The sequence below is a fragment of the Melozone crissalis genome, unplaced genomic scaffold (genome assembly GCF_028551555.1).
Source record: "Melozone crissalis strain CALT ecotype California unplaced genomic scaffold, PUWL_Pcris_2 ptg000066l_1, whole genome shotgun sequence".
NCBI classification, from domain to species: domain Eukaryota; kingdom Metazoa; phylum Chordata; class Aves; order Passeriformes; family Passerellidae; genus Melozone; species Melozone crissalis.
The window spans coordinates 4,023,628-4,043,165 of record NW_026535844.1 but is presented as its reverse complement, the minus strand read 5'-3'; the positions used below and the strand labels follow the sequence as shown (position 1 = coordinate 4,043,165).

The window sequence follows — 19,538 nt, the reverse complement described above, 5'->3', positions numbered from 1 at the left end:
TGTGTGTTGTGACTGTCAGGCAAGGGCCATGGGTTGTTCTTAGTAGTAAAGGATGGTATAACAAAGGGATTGGACAGCCTGCTGCAATCATGGAGTCAATGCTCATTATTCCCCGCTGGGGACTGCTGCTACAACAGGGACTGATGATTTTTCTTTCAGCACTGGACAGTCCTTTTTCCAATGCCCCCATTTCTTACAGGATGCACTCTGAGCCTTCTCCGGAGGGGAAGCTTTCTTGGGTGACTTTTCCTGAGTTGCCTTCTTGCTGCGCTGGGATTAACTCTTTCAGTTGGGCCCCTGTCTCAAAACACCTTCCAGGCAACCTCCAGCAGTTTATCCATGTCTTCAACTCCCTTTATCTTTCCTTATGTCTTTTGAAGCCTGACCCACACAAAACAAAACCAGGTGTGCTTTACCATCAACTGATTCAGGATCTAGATCAGTATATTTGATGGCAGATCTCTTCACCTGTTCAAAAATCAGTGGGTGATTCATCATAATTTTGCCTCACTGGGTAAAACTTTGACTAATTTACAGCTTTAGAGACCCCATGTTTTAACCCACATTCCATGAGACTTTGATATCATTTTAATTTTGCCACCTGCTTGGGCGTATTTGCATCCCACCCAGGGTTTCCAAGGGGAAATATCTCAGTGACAGCACCTTGAAGCTGCTCCCTGGCTGTGCTCTCCTCAAGGAACATTGAGGTGGATTTATTGACCACTCGTCCCTCAGTGGGGTCTGTGGTATTTGCTGGGTCCCCAGGATGAAGCAGGAACTGAGAATCTGACTCCATGTTCTTAGAAGGTTAATTTATTATTTTATGCTATTATTTTATATTACAGAATGCTATACTAAAACTCTACTAAAGAATAGAGAAAGGATACAGACAGAAGGCTTAACAAGAATGAATAACAAAAACTTGTGACTCCTTCCAGAGTCCCGACAGAGTTGGATGGTGATTGGTCATTAAGTAAAAACAATTCACATGTTGCATAAACAATCTCCAACCACATCCCAAAGCAGCAAAGCACAGGAGAAGCAAATCAGATAATTATTTTCTTTTTTTCTCTGAGGCTTCTCGGCTTCCCAGGAGAAGAATCCTGGGCAAAGAGGATTTTTTCAGAAAATATGGCAGTGACAATGGTCAAGTGATGTGTCTCACACAGACTTCAGATCAGCCCGGTGTGATTCATACAGAGGGCATTTATATATTTATTCATTCATTCATTTATTTATTCAATTATTCATTTATTTATTTAATTATTAATAGGCTGTATGGTACACACATGAACTAAGAGATTATATTGCACCAACCAGCAGCTACAATGAATCATCGATAATCGATATCGGTATCAAACACTGTATCAAATTGCTGGTGATCAATAACAATGTGTAAAAGGCAATACAAGAGTGCAAAAGGCAATTATTAAATTGCCATTTATGACCCGGCTGTGCTGCAGGCACAGTGGAAAGCTGGAAGCTGCTGAGGGGACCCATTCACCCCTGTCCCCTGTCCCTGACTGTCCCCCGAGTGTCCCTGAGTGTCCCCAGAGTGTCCCCAGTGATGTCACCCCAGGAATTCCCATCAGGATTTGGGACAGTATCATTGAAAATTCCTAGAAAATTCCTCTGCTCCCCAAATCTGTCTCAAATACTGCACAGGGAGGGCACAGGTGACAGCAGTGATGTCCCTGATGATGTCAGTGCTCCCATGTGAAACTTTCCTGCAGCAGCCTCGGGATGTCCTCGATGGCTTTTTGGCACTGCTTGGCCACTGTGCAGCTGCCAGGGCCACCGGGGCCACCACAACCATCATAGGGACTCAAGAGGATATTGTCGATGACCCCAAGTGTCCTCAGCAGGTGATCCTTGGCCAGGCGGGTGCTGGCCTCCCACAGCCACTCAAACTTGGCCACTTTGGCTACCAAGGCCTGGAGGACATCAGGGGACACCTCGTTTGTCCCCTTCAGGATGGCCTCGATGTCCCTGAGCCGCCACTCCATGTTCCAGTAGAACAAGGTGGCTCTGTCACAGGTGGCCACCAAGCGCTGCAGCAGCCCCAGGGCCACCACTGCCCAACGTCCCCTCCTGGTGGCTACCATAGCCTCTCCCATTCCCTCATTGGTGGCTGCCGCCACCTGGGCATTGTATGTGGCCATTTCCCTGGCCACTTCCTCCTTGTCCAGGGCCACCATCAGCTGCTGGTTCGCGATTACCTTCCTGTGGTTGTCACGGAGCTTGGTGGCCTCCCTGGACAGCCAGTCCCAGCGGTCCATGAGCCTGGCCACCAACTCCCGCCAGGCCTTGGCTGTGGCTCTCCCATTGGCCCAGGTGGTCCCAGGGGTGGCCCCGAGGGTGGCCAGGGCCCGGCCCAGGGAGGCGACACCAGGGTGGCCCAGGGAGGTGGCATTGCTGTGGTTCAGGATTGCACGAAGGCTCCAGGTGAAGTTCTTCAGGTCCTCATGTAAGGAGTTTGGGGACTTGTCGCTGTGTGGCCCAGTCATGGTGGCCAGCAACTCGCCCAGGGTGGCCACCACGGCCACCAGCACCTGAAGCTGTGGAGGGGACACCTGTGGAGGAGACAGGGGAGGTGTCAGGGACCTGGTGGCACTTTTGGCCTCCTGCGGTGGCCTCGGTGCCCTCAAGTAGTCCCCTCTGCCCTTCCGTCCCTTTGTCAGCGTCTTGTCCCCACTGCCACCTCCCGCCACCCCCCGTGTCCCCTCCAGTGTCCCCTCTGTTCCCCTCTCCCCACCATCGCACCTCTTGGGGCTCCATGGTCACTGGGGATACATTGGGGACACTCTGGGGATGCTCTGGGGGTCGAAGGAGCCTTGGGATGTCCTCGATGGCTCTTTGACACCGCTCAGCCACCTCACAGGCACTGGGTCTGGCGCAATCGGTGAAATAGACCTTGATGATGTTGTCAACTGCCCCCAGCAGGTGATCTTTGGCCACCCACGCACCAGGCGTTGGCCTCCCACAGCCGCTCGGCCTGGGCCACCTTGGCCACCAAGCCCTTGAGGACATTGAGAGATGCCTCATTTATCCCCTTCAAGGCGGCCTTGGTGTCCCTGAGCAGGCGCAGCAGCTCCCGGGGGAACGCGGTGGCTTTGTCACACGCGGCCACCAAGCGCTCCAGCAGCCCCAGGGCCGCCTCCAGCCGCTGTCTCTCCATGGTGGCCCTTGTTGCCTCACTGGCAGCCACCCTGGCCTCTCTCCTCATCTGGGCTCCATGCCTGGCCACCACCTCGGCCCCCTCCTCCCTGCCCAGGGCCTGACCCAGCTCCACCATGTTTTCCTGAGCTGTCCCATAACGTGCAGCCTTCCCCTGCAGCTCCCTGGCCTGGGTGGCGGCGGTGGCCACCCTGTCGGCCGCCTTGGTGGCCAAATCCCTGCAGGCCTTGCGGAGCTTGGTGGCTGCCCTGGCCAGCCGGACCCAGCTGTTCACAAGCGCAGACACCGACCACAGCCACTCACCAACCGCCAATCCCACAGGTAACAAGGTGGTCCCTGGGATGCTCTTGTAGGCGGCCAGGGTCTGCCTCAGGGCGTTGAAAGGGCTATCATCGTCGGAGGTGACATCTTGGGGCCACCAGGCGTTATCAATGCGGTGCAGGGTGACCCAGAGCTCCCTGGTGAAGAACTCCAGGTCCCAGTACAGGGACCATGGGGACCAGGGCTGCATCATCTCGTCCTGACTGCTCAGCGTGCCCAGCAGCTCACCCAGGGTGGCCACCACGGTGACCTGTGGCTGCAGCAGGGCCGGGGACAGCTGGGGAGGGAAAAAGGAAGGTGTCAGGGACCTGGTGGCACTTACGGCCTCCTGGGGTGGCCCCCTGCCCCCGAAGGGCCCTTTTTACCCCTCCCTGGAGGGCTCTGCTGACCGTCTGTCCCTCCCTTGTTACCGCTGCCACCCCTGCCACGTCCCTGGTAGCGCCTGGCACCCTCCTGCCCTCACTGCTGTCCCCTCTGCCACCTCCCCACCCGCCCCGGTATCCTCTCCCTCTTTCAGCACCCCACGTTTTCCCCCCTCCCGTCGCACCTCTTGGGGCTCCATGCTCACTGGGGACACCTTGGGGACGCTCCGCTGCCGAAGGAGCCCCGGCACCAGCTCCGGTCCCGGCCCAGAACAGGCCCCGGGGCCTGCGCCGGGAAAAGGCGGAGCCCCCTCAGGAGGGGCAGGAAAAGGGGTTTGGCGAGGTGACGTCACCGCCCGCCCTTTCCAGTACCGCCCCTATCCATGGAAAGCGCCTGGATTTGGCCGTTTTGGTTGAATCCCAGGGGATTTAGGCTCAGTAGAAGGGGATTTAGGCTCCATCCCCAGGGGATTTAGGTTCCATCCCACCATTTCTAGTCGGATTAATTCCGCCGTTTCCGGCTGGATTTACGAGGGAACGTGGAGCGCTCTGAGGAGCCCACAGAGTTGCCCTCAACAAACAGGGCCGCGCTGCTTCCCTCGCGAGACCTCTGCCGAGAAGCCCCAAAGGCGGCGCGGACCAATCAGAAGCCGCAACGGCCAGAAGTACTGGCAGAAGTTCCCATTGCTTCGGCAGCTGCTTCCGGCGAATCCGCGGTGCATTGTGGGCATTGTGGTCCCGGTGGGGCCCAGCGGCGGCGGAGCGGGGCTGAGGCCGCGGGGCGGGGAGGGGGCGAGGCGGGAATTTGGGGGCGCCGAGGGAGCCCCGGGACCCCCCCGGCAGCGCGGGATGGGCGACAGCGACCGCGGTCAGCACCGGGAGCGGGGAAAGGGGGAGGGGCGTTGAGGGGGGGTTTGGAGGGGTTATGAAAGGATCGGGAGGGACTGAGGGAGAACTGGGGGTCCTGAGGGGATGTGGGGTGTTCTGAGGGCGTTTGGGGAGATCGAGAGGGAGAACTGGGGGTCGTGAGGAGATCTGGGGGCTCCTGAGGGGATTGGAGGGGTTGTGAGGGGATGTGAGGGGGTAAGAGGGAGAACTGGGGATCCTGAGGGTATTTGGGGGGTCCTGAGGGGTTTGGGGGGATTGTGAGGGGATGTGAGGGGGCTGAGGGGTTGTGAGGGGGTTTGGGACATGGTGAGGGGATGTGGAGGGTCCTGGGGGAGAATTAGGAATCCTGAGGGGTTTTGTGGGGTTCTCAGGAGATCTGGGGGGGGCTTGAGGGGATATAGAGAACTCATGAGGAAATCTGGGGGGATTCTGAGGAGATTTTCGAGGGTCCTAAGGAAGATATGGGAGCTCTGTGGGGGACATGGGGTACTGAGAGTAGTTTGGAGGTTGTGAGGGCATTTGGGGGCATTCTGAGTGGGTTTGGGAGGATTTTGGGAGTTTCCGATTAGATTTGGGGCATCCTGAGGGAATTTTGGAGATCCCCGAGTGGATTTTGTGGGTCCCTGACTGGATTAGGGGTGATTTGGGGTTATTTTGGGGTCCCTTAATGGATTTTGCGGCATTTGGGGAATTCTGGGATCCCTGGCTGAATTTTGGGGTATTTTCAGATAATTTTGGGGTCCCTGACTGGATTCTGGGAGGATTTGGGGTAATTTAGGAGTCCCTGAGGGGACTTTGGGGTATTTTCAGGTGTTTTTGGGGTAAGTTTTGCTATCTGACCAGATTTTGGGGTCCTTGTCCTGATTTTGGGATATTTTGGCATACCTGACTGGATTTTGGGGTATTTTCAGGTCATTTTGGGGTTCCTCACCAGATTTTGGCCATTTTGGGGTAATTTCATGGTCCCTGACCAGAGCTTGGGGATTTTTTTGGGTTATTTTGGAGTAATTTTGTGATCTCTCACTAGAGTTTGGGGTTTTTTTGGGGTATTTTTGTAGGAAAACGGGTAGGATGGTCGGGATGGAGAGAGACAAGAGATCTCTGAAGCCAGGCCATGGAACTTGGGGTTTATTGCAAAGGGCCTGTGTGCAGGGCCCTGCTTGGAGCTGCCAGGCACAGCTGGAGCAGGCCCGAGAGAGGGAGAAGAGTGGTGTTATATTTGCCCAATTATGCCATCATCAAAAAAACCAAACACTAATAAAGGTGGCAGCAATTTTCATTGAATAGCTTAGAATATATAAAATCGGATACACTTGAAATATTGACAATGTAATTTGGTTGAAATAAGGGATAATTTGGTTCCAATAATAGCGCATTAGCAAAAAAAACCAAACAGCGAGGGGTACGGAGTGCAGGGCCCTTGGACCCCTGCCACCTCACATGCGAGCTTGCCAAGCGAAAATTCCCCCTTTTGTGCCATGTGTCAATGCCATCTCCTCCCATTTTCGAATCATCACACTTCTACCTCCGCCCTCATCACCACCTTTACCGCGCATGCTCCACCACTCGGTTTGGTGGTCACACCCGTCTTTGGGGGTCGTCACTGATGAAGGCCTCTCCTCTTCCTCGATGTCCTTTAATTCACCCTTGGGTTACACATGCACACCAAGCTAGTATAATGTAAGCCAAAACGAACATAATATTATATTTAAGCATCAAAGCAATAAATCTCTTATAACTAGCATTTTCCTGGGACCCCACCAGATTTTCCTTTCTTTCTGTTAATTTTTAGTAACTGTTATCTCTTGCTGTTTCCTGCCTTGAACATCTGCAGGAAAGAGGGGGGGGAATGGAACCCCTCCTCTCCCTTTCTTTCTTGGCATTACACCTTTTAAGTGTTTTATTATTTCCAAATGTTAATTACTGTATCAATATTGATTACTGTTTCAATTTTGTCAGCACGAATCATACCGATTTACCATACTTCTCATTATCCTACTATGAGTTTTTGGAGTTTTCTGCCAGAAATCTCTCCCCTCCCCCACTCATACACAGGGCTTTGGGGCGGTTTTCTCTTTTTGGGGAAAATCAAAGCGATGCACTGATGCTCCGAGTTAGGGGTAGGAGAAGTGAGGCTCCAGGGCTTCCCGCTGAGCCGGAGCCACCGGAGCCGCAGTGCCGGGAAAGCCGTGGCGGGAGGTGCGGAGAAGTTTGTTTGTGTTTTCAGCTCAATCCCCTCGGGACCGGGCCCGTTCCAGGGCTGTTCCTCAGCTCCGGCTCTGCCCTCACGTAGCCCGGGGGACCCTGAGAGCGCGGGACGGGGCTGTGCCGTGTGCAGAGCCCGCCCCTGGCAGGGATTGGGCGATGGTGCCGTCAGTCGTGGCTGTGGCGCGCTGATTGGTGGGAGCGGGGCGGGGCAGGGTCTCGGTGGCGGGCTAAGGGCGGCCGTGGCTGGGCAGTGGCGCCATTGTCGGAGCGTGTGTGCGGTCCCGCGAGCGGCGGCAGCGGCCGGAGCGCGGTGAGGCGGCGGCGGAGCTCGGAGGCGGCCGCAGCGCAGGTGGGAGCCGCGCTGGGTTGTGCGGGGGCTCGGGGCTGGCTGCGGGCCTCGGGGGCGGCAGGGGGTTCGGGCAGGTTCGTTGTGCCGTGTCCGGCCCGTGTTGCCGCTGGCGTGAGGGCGCTGCGGGAGCGGCTGCCCGCGGTCTCCTCGGGCCGCTGCCTCGGCAGGAGCCGCTGGCGGAGCAGCGCTGGCTCGGCCCGGTTGCTGTGGCTGGGACAGAGGGGGCTGCCCCGTGCCCGGGGCTGTGCGGGGAAATTCCCGTGGCCGGAGGTTTGTGTGCGCAGAGGAGACAGAGGAGTCCTGTAAAAGTGACTTTATTGCTGAGCAGAGGGAGAGGCCGTGGGGCATTTGCCGTGCGCTCTCTGCCATTGTTGTACTTCGCAGCCTCCTTTTTATCCTCATTTTCCCGGCCTCATCTCCCTCCCTTTGCCCACTGGCTGAGGTGCTTGGAAGTTTCAGACCTCCCGATACGCCAACTGCATGTCCTCGTTAGTGTGCACCCCCACTTTCGTATAACCGCCGGTATTCACGGCTCTGTTAAGTCTTTGTTCTTCTGGAAGTTCAGGAATTTAGTGGGACTTTCTGTGAGCAGCAGTCCATGTTAATTAGTAACATTTATTGAAGCTGGTGGTTTCGCCCTTTGCTTCCTTATCTACAAATCCCTGACCCCTCCCTCAGCTGCTGAATGAGCTGCACTCTCAAGTGCGGAGCATGGTAAAAAGATAAGAGTTGCCGTAGCACATCCAAAGAGAAACAGCATTCGTTTAACCCATGGTCTGCCAGGGAACCACAAAACCGTGTCCCATTTCCATCCTTTCCACGTTTGGGCTGGAACATGAGGTGCTTTCTTACTTCCTTTGTTATCTGTTTCACCACTTTTTCTGTGTCATCTCTTTGCCAACAGCAGTTTGAGTCATTTAATTTTCCACAAACTCCGCTTTTTTCTGCTAAAACGTAATATGATCCCATCCCATGGTTAAATGGTGTGTTCCTCATTTCATTGGATTGGTCAGCAGGAAGGTCAGGAGCAGGAGCTGTCCAGTTGGTTATTATTGCGAGGGCAGCTTGTAATCTAATGATGCTATTGAAATGACAAATGGGTTCTGTGGCTCCTGATATGAATTGGTTCGGGTTCCCAGGGGCTGGTCCATGGTGTTGTAGGATTTGTTCTGCTGGCCGTTCATATTTTCCCCATTTTTGGCCGCTCTCTCCAGCCAGGGCTGCATCAATTGACTGCTTTTCTCTAACTAAATCATCAAATCCTTGCATTCCCAACTGATTTCCCTAAATATTTGGTAGCAAAAAATCCCCAGTGCCCTAATATACCCTATATAACACAGAGAGTGACAGCACATGTTGGAGTGGGTAGAGGGATGATTCCCCCCACTTATTTATAGTGAAGTTTTCCCAACATTCTCCATGTGCTGTTTCCCTCTGCAGCTTCACCCGTTTCTGTTGCAGGGTCAGATATCCTCCCCCTGGGCTCTACCTTGAGCTGTGCAAATTCCATCAGTGCCAGCAGGCAGAGCTTGGTGTGAGGGGCAGAGGAATCAGCCCAATTCCTGCCCCAGGCAAGAGACCCAGGTGCATTGTCCACATTTTGCCCAGCAGTGTTCGTTTGCATTTCTAAAGCTCCTCTGCAGGCTGCCTGGAATGAAGCTTCTCTTTCTGCTGCTGGGCAATGTTGATGTTTTGTTGTTGGTCATTATCTCTGTGGGTATCTTTTGTGCTGTTCCCAGTCTGTTCAAAAGTTAAGCTCATCTCCATTGAGTGGTGTCACACCCCTTAAATAAAACCTTTAAAATTCCTTTCCCCAAGGCAAAGACAAACCAAGCCTGAGCAGAGAAAGAAGATTTAGAAGAAATAAACTCGGTACATTTTGCAGCAGTGCAATGGCAGGCAGCCCAGAGTGTGGGTGTTAGTGAGCCCCAGAGTGGAATTGTGCCGTGGTGCTCCCCAGCAGCTGTGGCAGTGCAGGCCCAGCCAGCACTGAAGCTGCAGCAGTGGCAGCAAGGCTTGGCCCCAGTGGCTGGAGATGGCAGAGGAGGGTGGCCAGGATTGCAGAGGATTCCAGGCGAGGATCTGTGGGCAGGCGCAGGGGCTTGGCCCGCTGTGGAGCCCTGGCTGCTGCTGCGTTGCCTTCAGGGCAGGCTCAGGGGCGGCCTCCCATCCTCCTGCTGCAGGCGGGAAGTGCAAATCTCCGGGGCTTCAGAGCCCTTGAGGCCAGGCTGAGGGGTCCCCCCATGTTGAGCTGTGCTGGCGGCTGTTTGTTGCCTCAGGGACACTTGGCATGGGCCCCTTGGCCACCAGTGGTGCTGCTTTGCACTCCTTAGGCAGGAGCCGATGTCCTGGCTGGGTGTTGGCAGCAGCAAAGTGCCAGGGCAGGCTCTGTGCCAGCCCAGCTTGCTGTGGGAGAATGTGCCTTGATATCTGCCCCAGTGGTTGCTGAAGCAGTGAGAATTGCTTTTGCCCCCCTGTTAGGTGCCATGGTGTCAGCAGAAGATATTGAAGCCTTCCTGCTCAGGGCATTTCAGTGTCAGGCTCTCACAAGCAGCCACAGCTGTGCGGGTTGAGCTGAGCATGGAGTGGTGATCTGCGCTGTGTCTGATTCCCCTTCCATAATAACAGCCTGTCTTGTAGCTCTTTTCCCTTCTGCTGCCCTTGCAGAGCCATCCACAAACACATTTTCTCCCTCAGGCCAGGGAATGTCCCATCAATCTGTCCCAGCCTGGGTCTGGAGCTCTGTCCCTTGAGTGCAGTCCTGGGTTCCTTGCCAGCCCCTCTCCAGGCTGTTCAAACAGGAGGCTGGGTTAAACCCTTGCCCTGTCCTCAGTTCTAAATCCTCCTGTGCCATTGAACAAGGTTCATACTGTAATAACGGAGCCCTGCTCATCCATTTAGAGGCTCTTTTGGTTGTCAGAGCTTTAACTTGATGCCAGACTTGAACTGTAGGAGATCCTATATAGGGTTAAACATTTTAGCACAAGAATTCCTTTGGCAAGACCCTGTTTAACATCCACCTATAATTCAAATTCTTTTTCCCTGTCTCGAAGGCCCAGGCCAGCCGACTCAGTTAATCTTCATTTTAACACTTGAAAATTCTGTGTTTCCTCCTCCTGTCCATCCATCCAGTTTGTTGACTGGCAGGATAGGAGTGTTGTAGGGAGACATCCCTGGCTCCAAAAGCCCTGCCTTTAACAGGGACTCAATACCAGGCTGTGAGCCCTTCATTCCCTGTCTTGGAACAGGGTATTGCTTGTCCTGGTTGCTTTAAAGTAATTTGTAGAGGCTCCGTATCTAATTTTTCCCCTTTCCCTGGGGCTGCCCACACTTTGGGGTTCACATCAGCATGGGTCTTGTCACATTTTGGCACAAAGGTAGAACAGAACTAGCCTCTGTATCCCCTTTTACAGTATTAAAATCCAGCTCTCAAATTCCTTCCTAGTTAATTACAATCACAGGAGGAAGTAAAAGCAATTCATTTATTTCAGACCTATCCCCCACAGCTTCTAATAGCGGTTGAGCAAATCATACCTGCTCATCTTTACCACTCATTCCCTTAAAAATTAAAACATTCCATTACTATTTTCCCCCTTCAGTCTAAGATTCAGAGTGGATTGAGAGGCCCCTGTGTCCATCAGGAAATGCCTCCTCTCAATGCTGATGGGAGCTGTGACAGCCCTGCCAATCCATGTCCATCAAGGGGTGGACTTGCTGGTCCTGAGGGTGCTGCTGTCTGTGCTTGCAGTGTCCTTGTGCCCTGCAGCTGGAGCCCTGGTTCCTTGCCAGGGGCTGTTTGGGTGGGCTCTCCCCTGCCAAGGAGGGCAATGCCTCTGCCAGGTGCTTGTGGCCGAGCCCATGCCCTGGGTGCTGGGGCCCCCTTGGGCCCTGGGCTTGATCCCTCAGGGGCTGTAGGAACTGTGCCCTGGCCTTTGCCTTCAGCTTGGCCTTTTGCTGCTCCCTTCTTGCACTCACCTGCTGTGCCTTTGTGCCCAAGTGCTGCAGGGCCTTCTTGTGCCACCCTGCAGCCCCCCTCAGTGCCTGTGGGTGCTTGTCTTGCTTTCCAAGAGAGGTGTCTGCTCGGGAAGGCAGAAAAAGCCTCTCTTGGAATGGAGAATGCAAACCCCCTCCCTCTTAATTTCTAGACTAGTGAAATCAAGGGACTCTCAGGCAAAGCTATGGGAATAGGAATACCAGTTTTTTACTAGTGTGTATAATAAAGCAAAGAAACACCAACAGCTGCGGCACTGACAGCAAACAGAGCCCGGACCCAGTCCCGGCCTTTGGGCTGCGGCGCTTTGCCCTTGTGTGCAGTTCCAGGCACGGCCGGCAGGGGCGCTGGTGGCTCCCGCGGGGCGGGGCAGCGCATCCCTCCCATGGGAACCTCTCTGAACGGCAATAGAGCAATCCCTTCAGCTAACTCTTTCACTTTTTTACCTTCTCTAGCCTTTGTCCCATGTTTTGGGAAAGAATTTGGAGAGGGCTGCCTTTTAACTGAGCTCCTAGTGTTTCGATAAGGTGCTTCCTGTGGAGAGAGAGAGTTTCCCTGAACAGCCAGAGCTGTGGTTACCAAGGGGACATAACTCAAAGCAGGACGAGGTCAGGGGAGGATATCCCGCCGAGGCTCGGTGAGAGTGTGGGCAGGGTCTTCTGCTGGAATCCGCAGAGGGGGATCTTCCCGTGGAGCCCAAGGCGGAGCGTGGGTAGCCCCCACATGGCTGATGGCGGCTGATCCGGCAGCTCCCGGCAGGGTAAAGGCAGGTGGGAGAGCCCAGCAGCAGCGGCGGTGCCCGGTGCAGGTGGCACGGGCAGGGCAGCCGGGGATGGGATGGCTGGGACCCCCCCTGGGTGCGGTGGGCGCGGTGACCTCGGAGCAGGCGGCAGGCCAGAGCAACCCCCATCTTCCCCAGCATGGGCGGCAGAGCGGCCGCGGGCCAGGCAGTGGGAGCAGGGCACACAAATTGAGCGACAGCGCCGGGGCAGGTGGAGCTGCCCTGGGCAGTGAGGCCGCACCTGGGATGGAAACCGGGGCAGGCGGAGCTGAGGCGGGCAGCGAGACGGGACCCGGGACAGGTGCCTGGGCCGTGAACGGAGGGGACAAGACTTGCAGAGGATCCCACTCTCTGATTTTTCCTCTTGTTCCCTTCCCTTTCATTTCCCTTTTATTTTTTTTCTCAGAGGTTTCTCATACTTTAAAGATTTTTATTCTTCTAAAATCCTCTGTCTAACATATTGCATATTCTCTTCTAGGTAAATGGTTTTTTTTTACAAAAAATCCAGAGCCTGAGAAATCTAAACTTCTGCTTGGATACATTGAAATGGTCGATGAGCTAACTCACGACCTCCTAATCTTGTTTTTCTCGTCACCATTTTATTTATCCTTTGGCAAATTAAGCGTCTTTCAGTTACTTGCTTTGCAACTCCAAAAATCCCAGTGCACCCATAGTTCCTTAAAAAATGATCACACAAAGCTTGAGTACCCCAGTGGGTTTTCCGTTGCATGTCTTCTAATATTTTCTTAGAAGCACATTTTATTAAGTAATTGTCTTTCATCAAGAAGTTTCCATTTCCCTGATTTATCTTGTTCACTTCCTGTCGTGTTTAAATCTTTTTTCTCAGCTTCCCTAAACTTTGGAATTTCCATTTTTTCCTCGTTTGGAGTTAATCTTAACATAACTCTTTCATCTCCATTTTCTGCTGCATCCTTAGCTTTGTGCTCTGCCCCCAGTTTTCCCAGTTTGCCTCTCCTTTGGCCCGGGCCGGGTTCCCCCTGCCTGCAGCGGCTGGGAGCAGCCGAGAGCCCCGCGCTGTCCCAACCTGTCCCGGCTCCATCCCCGCTCCTGCCGCGGGCTGCGAGGGCTGCGGGGAACGGGGCACCGAGGGTGTGGCTGCTGCTGGTGGAGGAGGAGGAGGAAGGGAAGGGCAGGGATGAAGGGGGAGGAGGAGGTGGAGTTAGAGGGGAGGAGCAGGGGGAGGGATGGAAGAGGAGCGATGAAGGCGGAGAGAGAGCTCGATGGAAGGAGGGGAAGGAGGTCGGGTTATCGAGGAGGAGGAGGAGATGGGATGGAATGGGAGAGATGGAAGAGGAGAAGGAAGTGGGGGTAAGACAGAGGGGGAGGAGGAGGGGGGAAGGAAGAGGAGGAGCGGGAGGAAGCGGAGGGACAAAGGCGGATCAAGGCTGAGCTGAGGGAACGACGCAGTCAATCCCTGCCTGAATTCGCAGCCCCCACCTGTGGGATCATTGTCCCCCCAATGGCACCGGTTAGCGGGGATGGGGAGCTCGGCCCGGATATTCCTGGGTGTCCCTGGGTTGGGGTTTTTGGGGGGATGTTTGGAGAATGAAGAAGTCCACGGGTGAGCGGAAAAGGCCCCTTGGGGGGACATCGGGGGTGGTGGTGGCGGCTGCCGGCAGAGGCAGCCTGGAGGAGCAGAGCCCTGTGTCCCCCAGGAGCCCAAAGTGGGGAGCCCAGAGAGGGGGGAGTGCCGCCATTGGCGGGAGCCTCAAGAGCCTGGAGAGGGGCAGGGGGGACTCCTTGGAGCCGCTGCAGCCCAGAGCAGAGAATGAGGGGAGAAGGGAGCCCGGGAGCCCAAACAGCCCCGGCATCCCGAAATGGGGAGAGCGAAGCGGGGGGGAGCTTTTGGCATTGCTGGGACTGCCAGCAGCCTGGGCAGGGCGGGCACCAGGCACAAGGGGACCCCCAATCCAAGTGTGACCCCCAGCAGCTGGGACAGGGGGGAACCTCCTGAACACCAGAGGGGAGGGGCCAGGGACGGGGAACTCCTGGGAGGCTTTTTCAGGGCTGAATCTTGGTGTTTGAGAGGTTTTTCTAGAGCCCAGAGTGCCAGTGACTTGTAGAGATGGACTTGGGCGGAGGGACCTTCAAACTCAACATGCTCATACCTTGTTTTCCCCAAACCAGGATTTCCCATTGCCAACTCCTGGGAGGCTGCGAGGAAGCGGAAGATGCCCCAGGACAATGAGGTAGGTGAGGAGGAAATCAGTGTGTCTGGAATGCTTAAAATCAGATGGTTTTGGGAAAGCTGCAAAAGACAAACCTCAGAGACATTAGAACTGATTTGAGCTTTGCAGGAGCCAATATATTGATCAGCAGAAAAATTGTATAAGAAGTAGAAAGTAAGGAGAAATAGAACAATGGTCTGTGCATTAACACTTAGCTAGAATAACTCCCTAACCTGCGGAAAAGTATATCTAGCAAGATATTAGGAAGTTGCAAGCTTAATACTGGAGCTCTGTGCTTTTGCTTTGTGTGATTGGTCAAAAACCTTTTAAAGTAAGTTTTAACATGAACTCCTTTGTCTGCTACCTGTGAAGTGAGCTACAGGCATCTTCCCATTGTCATAATCAAGTAATGAGACAGATGGCTGGAAAATCACACAGCTCAAGACGCATTCCCAGGAGTCCAGTCCTGTTGGTGGTTTGTGCACAGCCCCGAGCTGGCGATGAGTGCCCCTTTCCCCTCTGTGCTGCTCCATCTCCCAGCCCAGCACGGCCCCGGCTGCAGCTCAGCCCTGAGGGGATCTCCTTGCCCTTGCCTGTGGCATGGAGGCAAATCCCATCCTGACCTTGTCCTTCCTCCCCCAGAGCAGGAGCTGAGCATGGAGAGCAGGGAGGACAAATGCCCGCAGCAGAACCTGGTGGAAGAGGCCGTTTTGAGCGTCTCCACGGCGCAGGAAGCCAACGGGGAGGAAAAGCCCCGGAGAAGCCGCACGAGGAGGGGCTGCAAAGGCAGCCGGCGGGAATCTGAGGGGGAAAGAGCCAGCCTGGGCCGGGAAGGCAGCCAGAGACGGAGCCAGAGCTCGGAGCTGGTGCTCCATGAGCAGCTCCATGATGGGGAGAAGCCGCACACGTGCGTGGAGTGTGGGAGGAGCTTCAGGTGGAAATCCGAACTGAATGTGCACCAGAGGATCCACACTGGGGAGAAGCCCTACGAGTGTGGGGAGTGTGGGAAGAGCTTCAGCCACAGCTCCGGCCTGATCACGCACCAGAGGACCCACACTGGGGAACGGCCCTATGAGTGTTCCAAGTGTGGGAAGAGGTTTCCAACCAGCTCCAGTCTCCTCCAGCACTATCGGATTCACAGAGAGGAGAGGCCCTTCCAATGCCCCGACTGTGGGAAGGGATTCAAGCACAACTCCTCCCTCGTCACCCACCGGCGCATCCACACAGGGGACAGGCCCTACGAGTGTGATAAATGCAGGAAGAGGTTTAAGTCCAGCTCCCATCTCTTCCAGCACTATCGGATTCACACAGAGGAGAGGCCCTTCTGCTGTCCCGACTGCGGGAAGGGATTCAAGCGCAACTCCACCCTCGTCACCCACTGGTGCATCCACACAGGGGAGAGGCCCTACGAGTGTCCCCAGTGTGGGAAGAGCTTCTCCGACAGGTCTAACTTTACCCAACACCAACGGAGGCACCAGTAAAGGAATCCCTGTGAGTGCCCTGAGTGCAGGCAGAGCTTCGTGCGCTGCTCCAGCTCCATCCCCCACTGGAGGAGGCACTTTGTGCACAGCCCTGGTCACTCCCATTCCCTGTGATCCATGTTGGGAACACACCTGGCTGCTTCTCCTTTTGGTTTTGCCCTGATTTTCCTCTGCTTCACCTTCATCCTTATAAACACCCAAAACTGGGTTAAATTATGGAAATTCATCGAATATATCTGCAGTTCCATAATTTCTCAGTTGTTTTAGGGGGAATTTAGTATTTGGGGACACGTTCTGTGTGGAGTGCTGCTGTTGCTAAGAGGCAGGAATTTGATCTCACCCTTCTTGTGTTTCTCAGAACTTCTCCCCTGACCCAAACCTCAACTCCACCCTTGGGATACCCTATAAAAACTCCACAGCCCTGCCTTTGCCCTGTCTTTGGGGGGTAAGAAATGGATTCCCAAAGGATCAGCTGTTTTCCAACTGGATTCCCAGAGGATCAGCCCTTTTCACACTGGATTCCAAGAGGATCAGCCTTTTTCACTGAATTCCCAGAGGATTCTGATTCTGTCACTGTTTCTTTTTGTTTGTATTACTGCATTTGTATTTTTAATTTTTGCTAATAAATTACTGGTTTGTCTGCTCCCATATATTTGCCTGAGAGCCCCTTAATTTCAAAATAAATTATTGTTGTTATTATTATTATTATTATTATTAATAATAATAATAATAATAATAATAATGGTAATAGTAATCAAAGGGAGGGCGTTTACATTTTCCATTTCAGAGGAGGCTCCTGAAATGGGGAGACACCCCCAAGGCTGGGCCATGTCAAATAGTTCCTGAAAGATGTAAATTAATTTATGTATATGCATGACGGTCTATGAATATGCAACAGGTAATGTAATTAAAACCAGATTAATTAAGGGGTTTCCCCGAACATAACTGGGGGGTCTTGGTGGCCATAACAACCTTTGCTTGATGGTCCTTCTCTCCCATTACATCAATCCGTTGCATATTCATGACCTTGTTGCATATCCATGAAGTACTTTACATATTCCAGGAACAAAATTGGCTTAATCCTGTCTCGGGGTTCAACCCCCCTCCCAGCTCAATTTGGGGTGTCCCATCCTCCTCCCAGCTCAGTGTTGGGACCGCATACCCATCCCAGCTTAATTTAAGGGTTCCATTCCCCTCCCACCTCAATTCTGGGGTCCCATTCCCCTCCCAGCTCAATTTTGGGGTCCCGACCCTCTTTTCCACACTCTCTCCTTTCTGATTGTTCCCCCAGTCCCCTCCCCTGTGTTTGGTATTGGGGGCTCCAGGCCCCTTCTGCTCCGTTTTGGGGTCCCGACCCTGTTGTGGATTAATTTGGGGTCCCCAGCCCATCCCCAGGGTCACCTTCTCCGCCCCCCCCACCAAATTCCGCTCCTTGCAACTGATGAGTCATCAGCGAGACACGCTCTGGTTGGCTGGAAATTGCCCCGCGTGGTCTCTGCGTATTTACCGCAGTGAGAGGCCTTGGTCTGTTGCTGGCAAGTGATGAGTCAGAGTCAGGCCGGGCGTTGATTGGCTGAAAATCGCTGGGCGGGGCCAGTGCTCTGAGTTTGTGCCCAGCAACTGGATCGTCGTCAGTGCCGCGCGTTGTGATTGGTCGGGATCTGTTTTGGGGTGGGGACGTGAGGAACTGGGGTTACTTGGTGTTTACTTGGGTTTATTTAGGGTTTGTTTGGGGTTTATTTGGGGTTATTGATGGACTATTTGGCATTTATCTTGGGTTTTACTTGGTTTATTTCTGTTTATTTGAGGTTATTTGGAATAATTTGAGTTTATTAAGTATTAGTGTTTGTTTAGGCTTATTTGAGTTTATGTGGGTTTATTTGGAATTTTTTGGGGTTCTTGGGGTTAATGTTGGTATATATTGGGTTTTTTTCGCTGTGCTTGATATCATTTGGGGTTTTTTGGCTTTCACTTGGGGGAGGTTTTTTTTCGTTTTTTGGGGTTATTTGGATTTATTTGGGGGATTTCTAGGTATTGATTGGGGTTGCTTGGGGTTATTTAGGTTTTTTTCCAAGTGTTTTGGGGTTATTTGAGTTATTTGGAGGCAGGTAGAGTCAAAACCTCAGCGAATTTTTCTCCTGCAAAAATCGGGAATTTTTCCTTAAAACTCCGAGAGTTTTTCCCCAAAAAACCGCAAATGTTCCCTTAAAAAACGCGGACTTTTCCCAACCAATAACACCGCGCCCTGCTCCAAACCATCCAATCACCGCGGGTCTCCCCTCAGGAATACCAGCCTCTCTGTGCACCAATCCAACCAATCACTGCATGCCTTACCTCAGACACACCCGCCTCTCACCCCGAATAAACCAATCACCGCGTTCGTCCTCTCAGCTACTCTCGCCTCTCTCGACCTGAACCGACCAATCACCAGGCGTCTTCCCTCAGCAACTCCCGTCTTCTTTGCCTCTAGCCAACCAATCACCGTGCGCCATCGGCAAAGCCCGCCTGCCCCGCCCATCTCCTGTCAATCACCTCGCCCTCTACGAAACCAACCAATCACCGGGCGTCTCCCGTCACCAGCTCGCCCGCCCTCCGCGCTGCTCCAGCCAATCAGACCCGAGCTGGAAGCAGCGCCCCTTGACCTCGGGGCCGGGCATGGATCGGGTGCCCCCTCCCCCCCACCCTGCCCCCCGGGACCCCCTCAGGGACCCCCGGGAGCCGCCCCGGGCTCGGGCGGGTCCTGCGGGAGGCGCTGGAGAGAGCGGGAGAGGCGCTGGGAGAGGACGGGGGGGCTCCAGGAGCTGCTGAGGAGGCGCAGGGACAGGTGAGGGGTCCTGGAGGGGTTGTGAGGGGAATTTGGGGAGGGGTCTTGAGGAGGTTTGGGGGCGATTTGGAGAGGGTCTGGGGGGAACTTGAGAGGGTTTTATCGGGGTCTGGGGGTGCTGAGGGGCTTTGGGGGGGAATTTGGGGAGGGTTCCTCGGGGGGTGTCACGATCCGTCCTCACGGATGGGTTTCGTGATGGTTCATGGATTTGATCTCAGCGTGCAAAAAGAACCGACATGGTACAAGGGGATTTGCAATGATAATCGAAACAAATTCACCTTTATTGAATGAGCACAGCAAAATGTGATAGAGGGATTAAGGGAGAGAAAAAGATGGGGGAAGAGAGAGACAAAAGAGAGAGATAGAGAAAGAGGAGGATAGAGCTGCCAAATGTAGAGACGAAGTCCTTTGGTCCAGTCCAGTTGAGGATCCGCCTGTTGCATCGGGGAGGTCTCAGAGGCCCAGTTCATCTGGACCCCAAATATACTCTTTTTCACTGGGGCAAGGGGGATGGATTTTGCAGCTGAAACAAAGGCAGTTTATTGTATCTTCGGGGCGGGGGGGGGGGGTGGGAAATAAGGATACACACAGTCCAAGTTTGTCAGCAGGCGAGAGTCATTGTTTTCGTTGTCCACTGCCTACACCTGCAACATCCATCTTGCTTTGGGCAGCTTTCCTTCCTCGCCCTGTACACCTCCCCCGAGTTGGGGCTTTCAGTCCCAGTCTCTGGAAGAAGGTGAGAGGGGCCCTCTCACATAGGGATTTCATGTCTCAGTCCCTTGATGAAGAGGTTTCTTACATCTCTACTTGTCTGTCATGGTGGTTATGAACGGTCTTCTCTTGGGGGAGGGGACCACCCTAATGCTCAAACCAGCCAGGCTGAGAGGTTGGGAGGATTCCAGAGCTATTGTGCAAAAGGGCAGGATGTCCTGTGAGCTCAGTGTAGTGTATAACAAACAACATCTGT

The 19,538-nt window shown here is 53.9% G+C and overlaps 1 protein-coding gene and 1 pseudogene across 2 annotated transcripts; one reads left to right on the top strand and one right to left on the bottom strand.

Moving 5' to 3' along the window:
• Positions 1-19,538, top strand: part of LOC128945559 (zinc finger protein 850-like) — a 223,040-nt pseudogene that overhangs the window by 41,060 nt on the left and 162,442 nt on the right.
• LOC128945511 (uncharacterized) lies at positions 1,597-4,155 on the bottom strand. 2 transcript variants are annotated; one of them, XM_054289276.1, is made up of 3 exons: positions 4,046-4,155; positions 3,481-3,775; positions 1,600-2,573 (listed from the first exon to the last, which is right to left on the bottom strand). In XM_054289276.1, the coding sequence occupies exon 3, from the start codon at positions 2,505-2,507 to the stop codon at positions 1,704-1,706; it is 804 nt and encodes a 267-aa protein (XP_054145251.1). In that variant the 5' UTR covers positions 2,508-2,573; positions 3,481-3,775; positions 4,046-4,155; the 3' UTR covers positions 1,600-1,703. The 2 variants fall into 2 exon arrangements, with proteins under 2 accessions (XP_054145250.1, XP_054145251.1); XM_054289275.1 differs by lacking the exons at positions 3,481-3,775; positions 4,046-4,155 and adding an exon at positions 2,764-2,887 and having other exon boundaries at positions 1,597-2,573.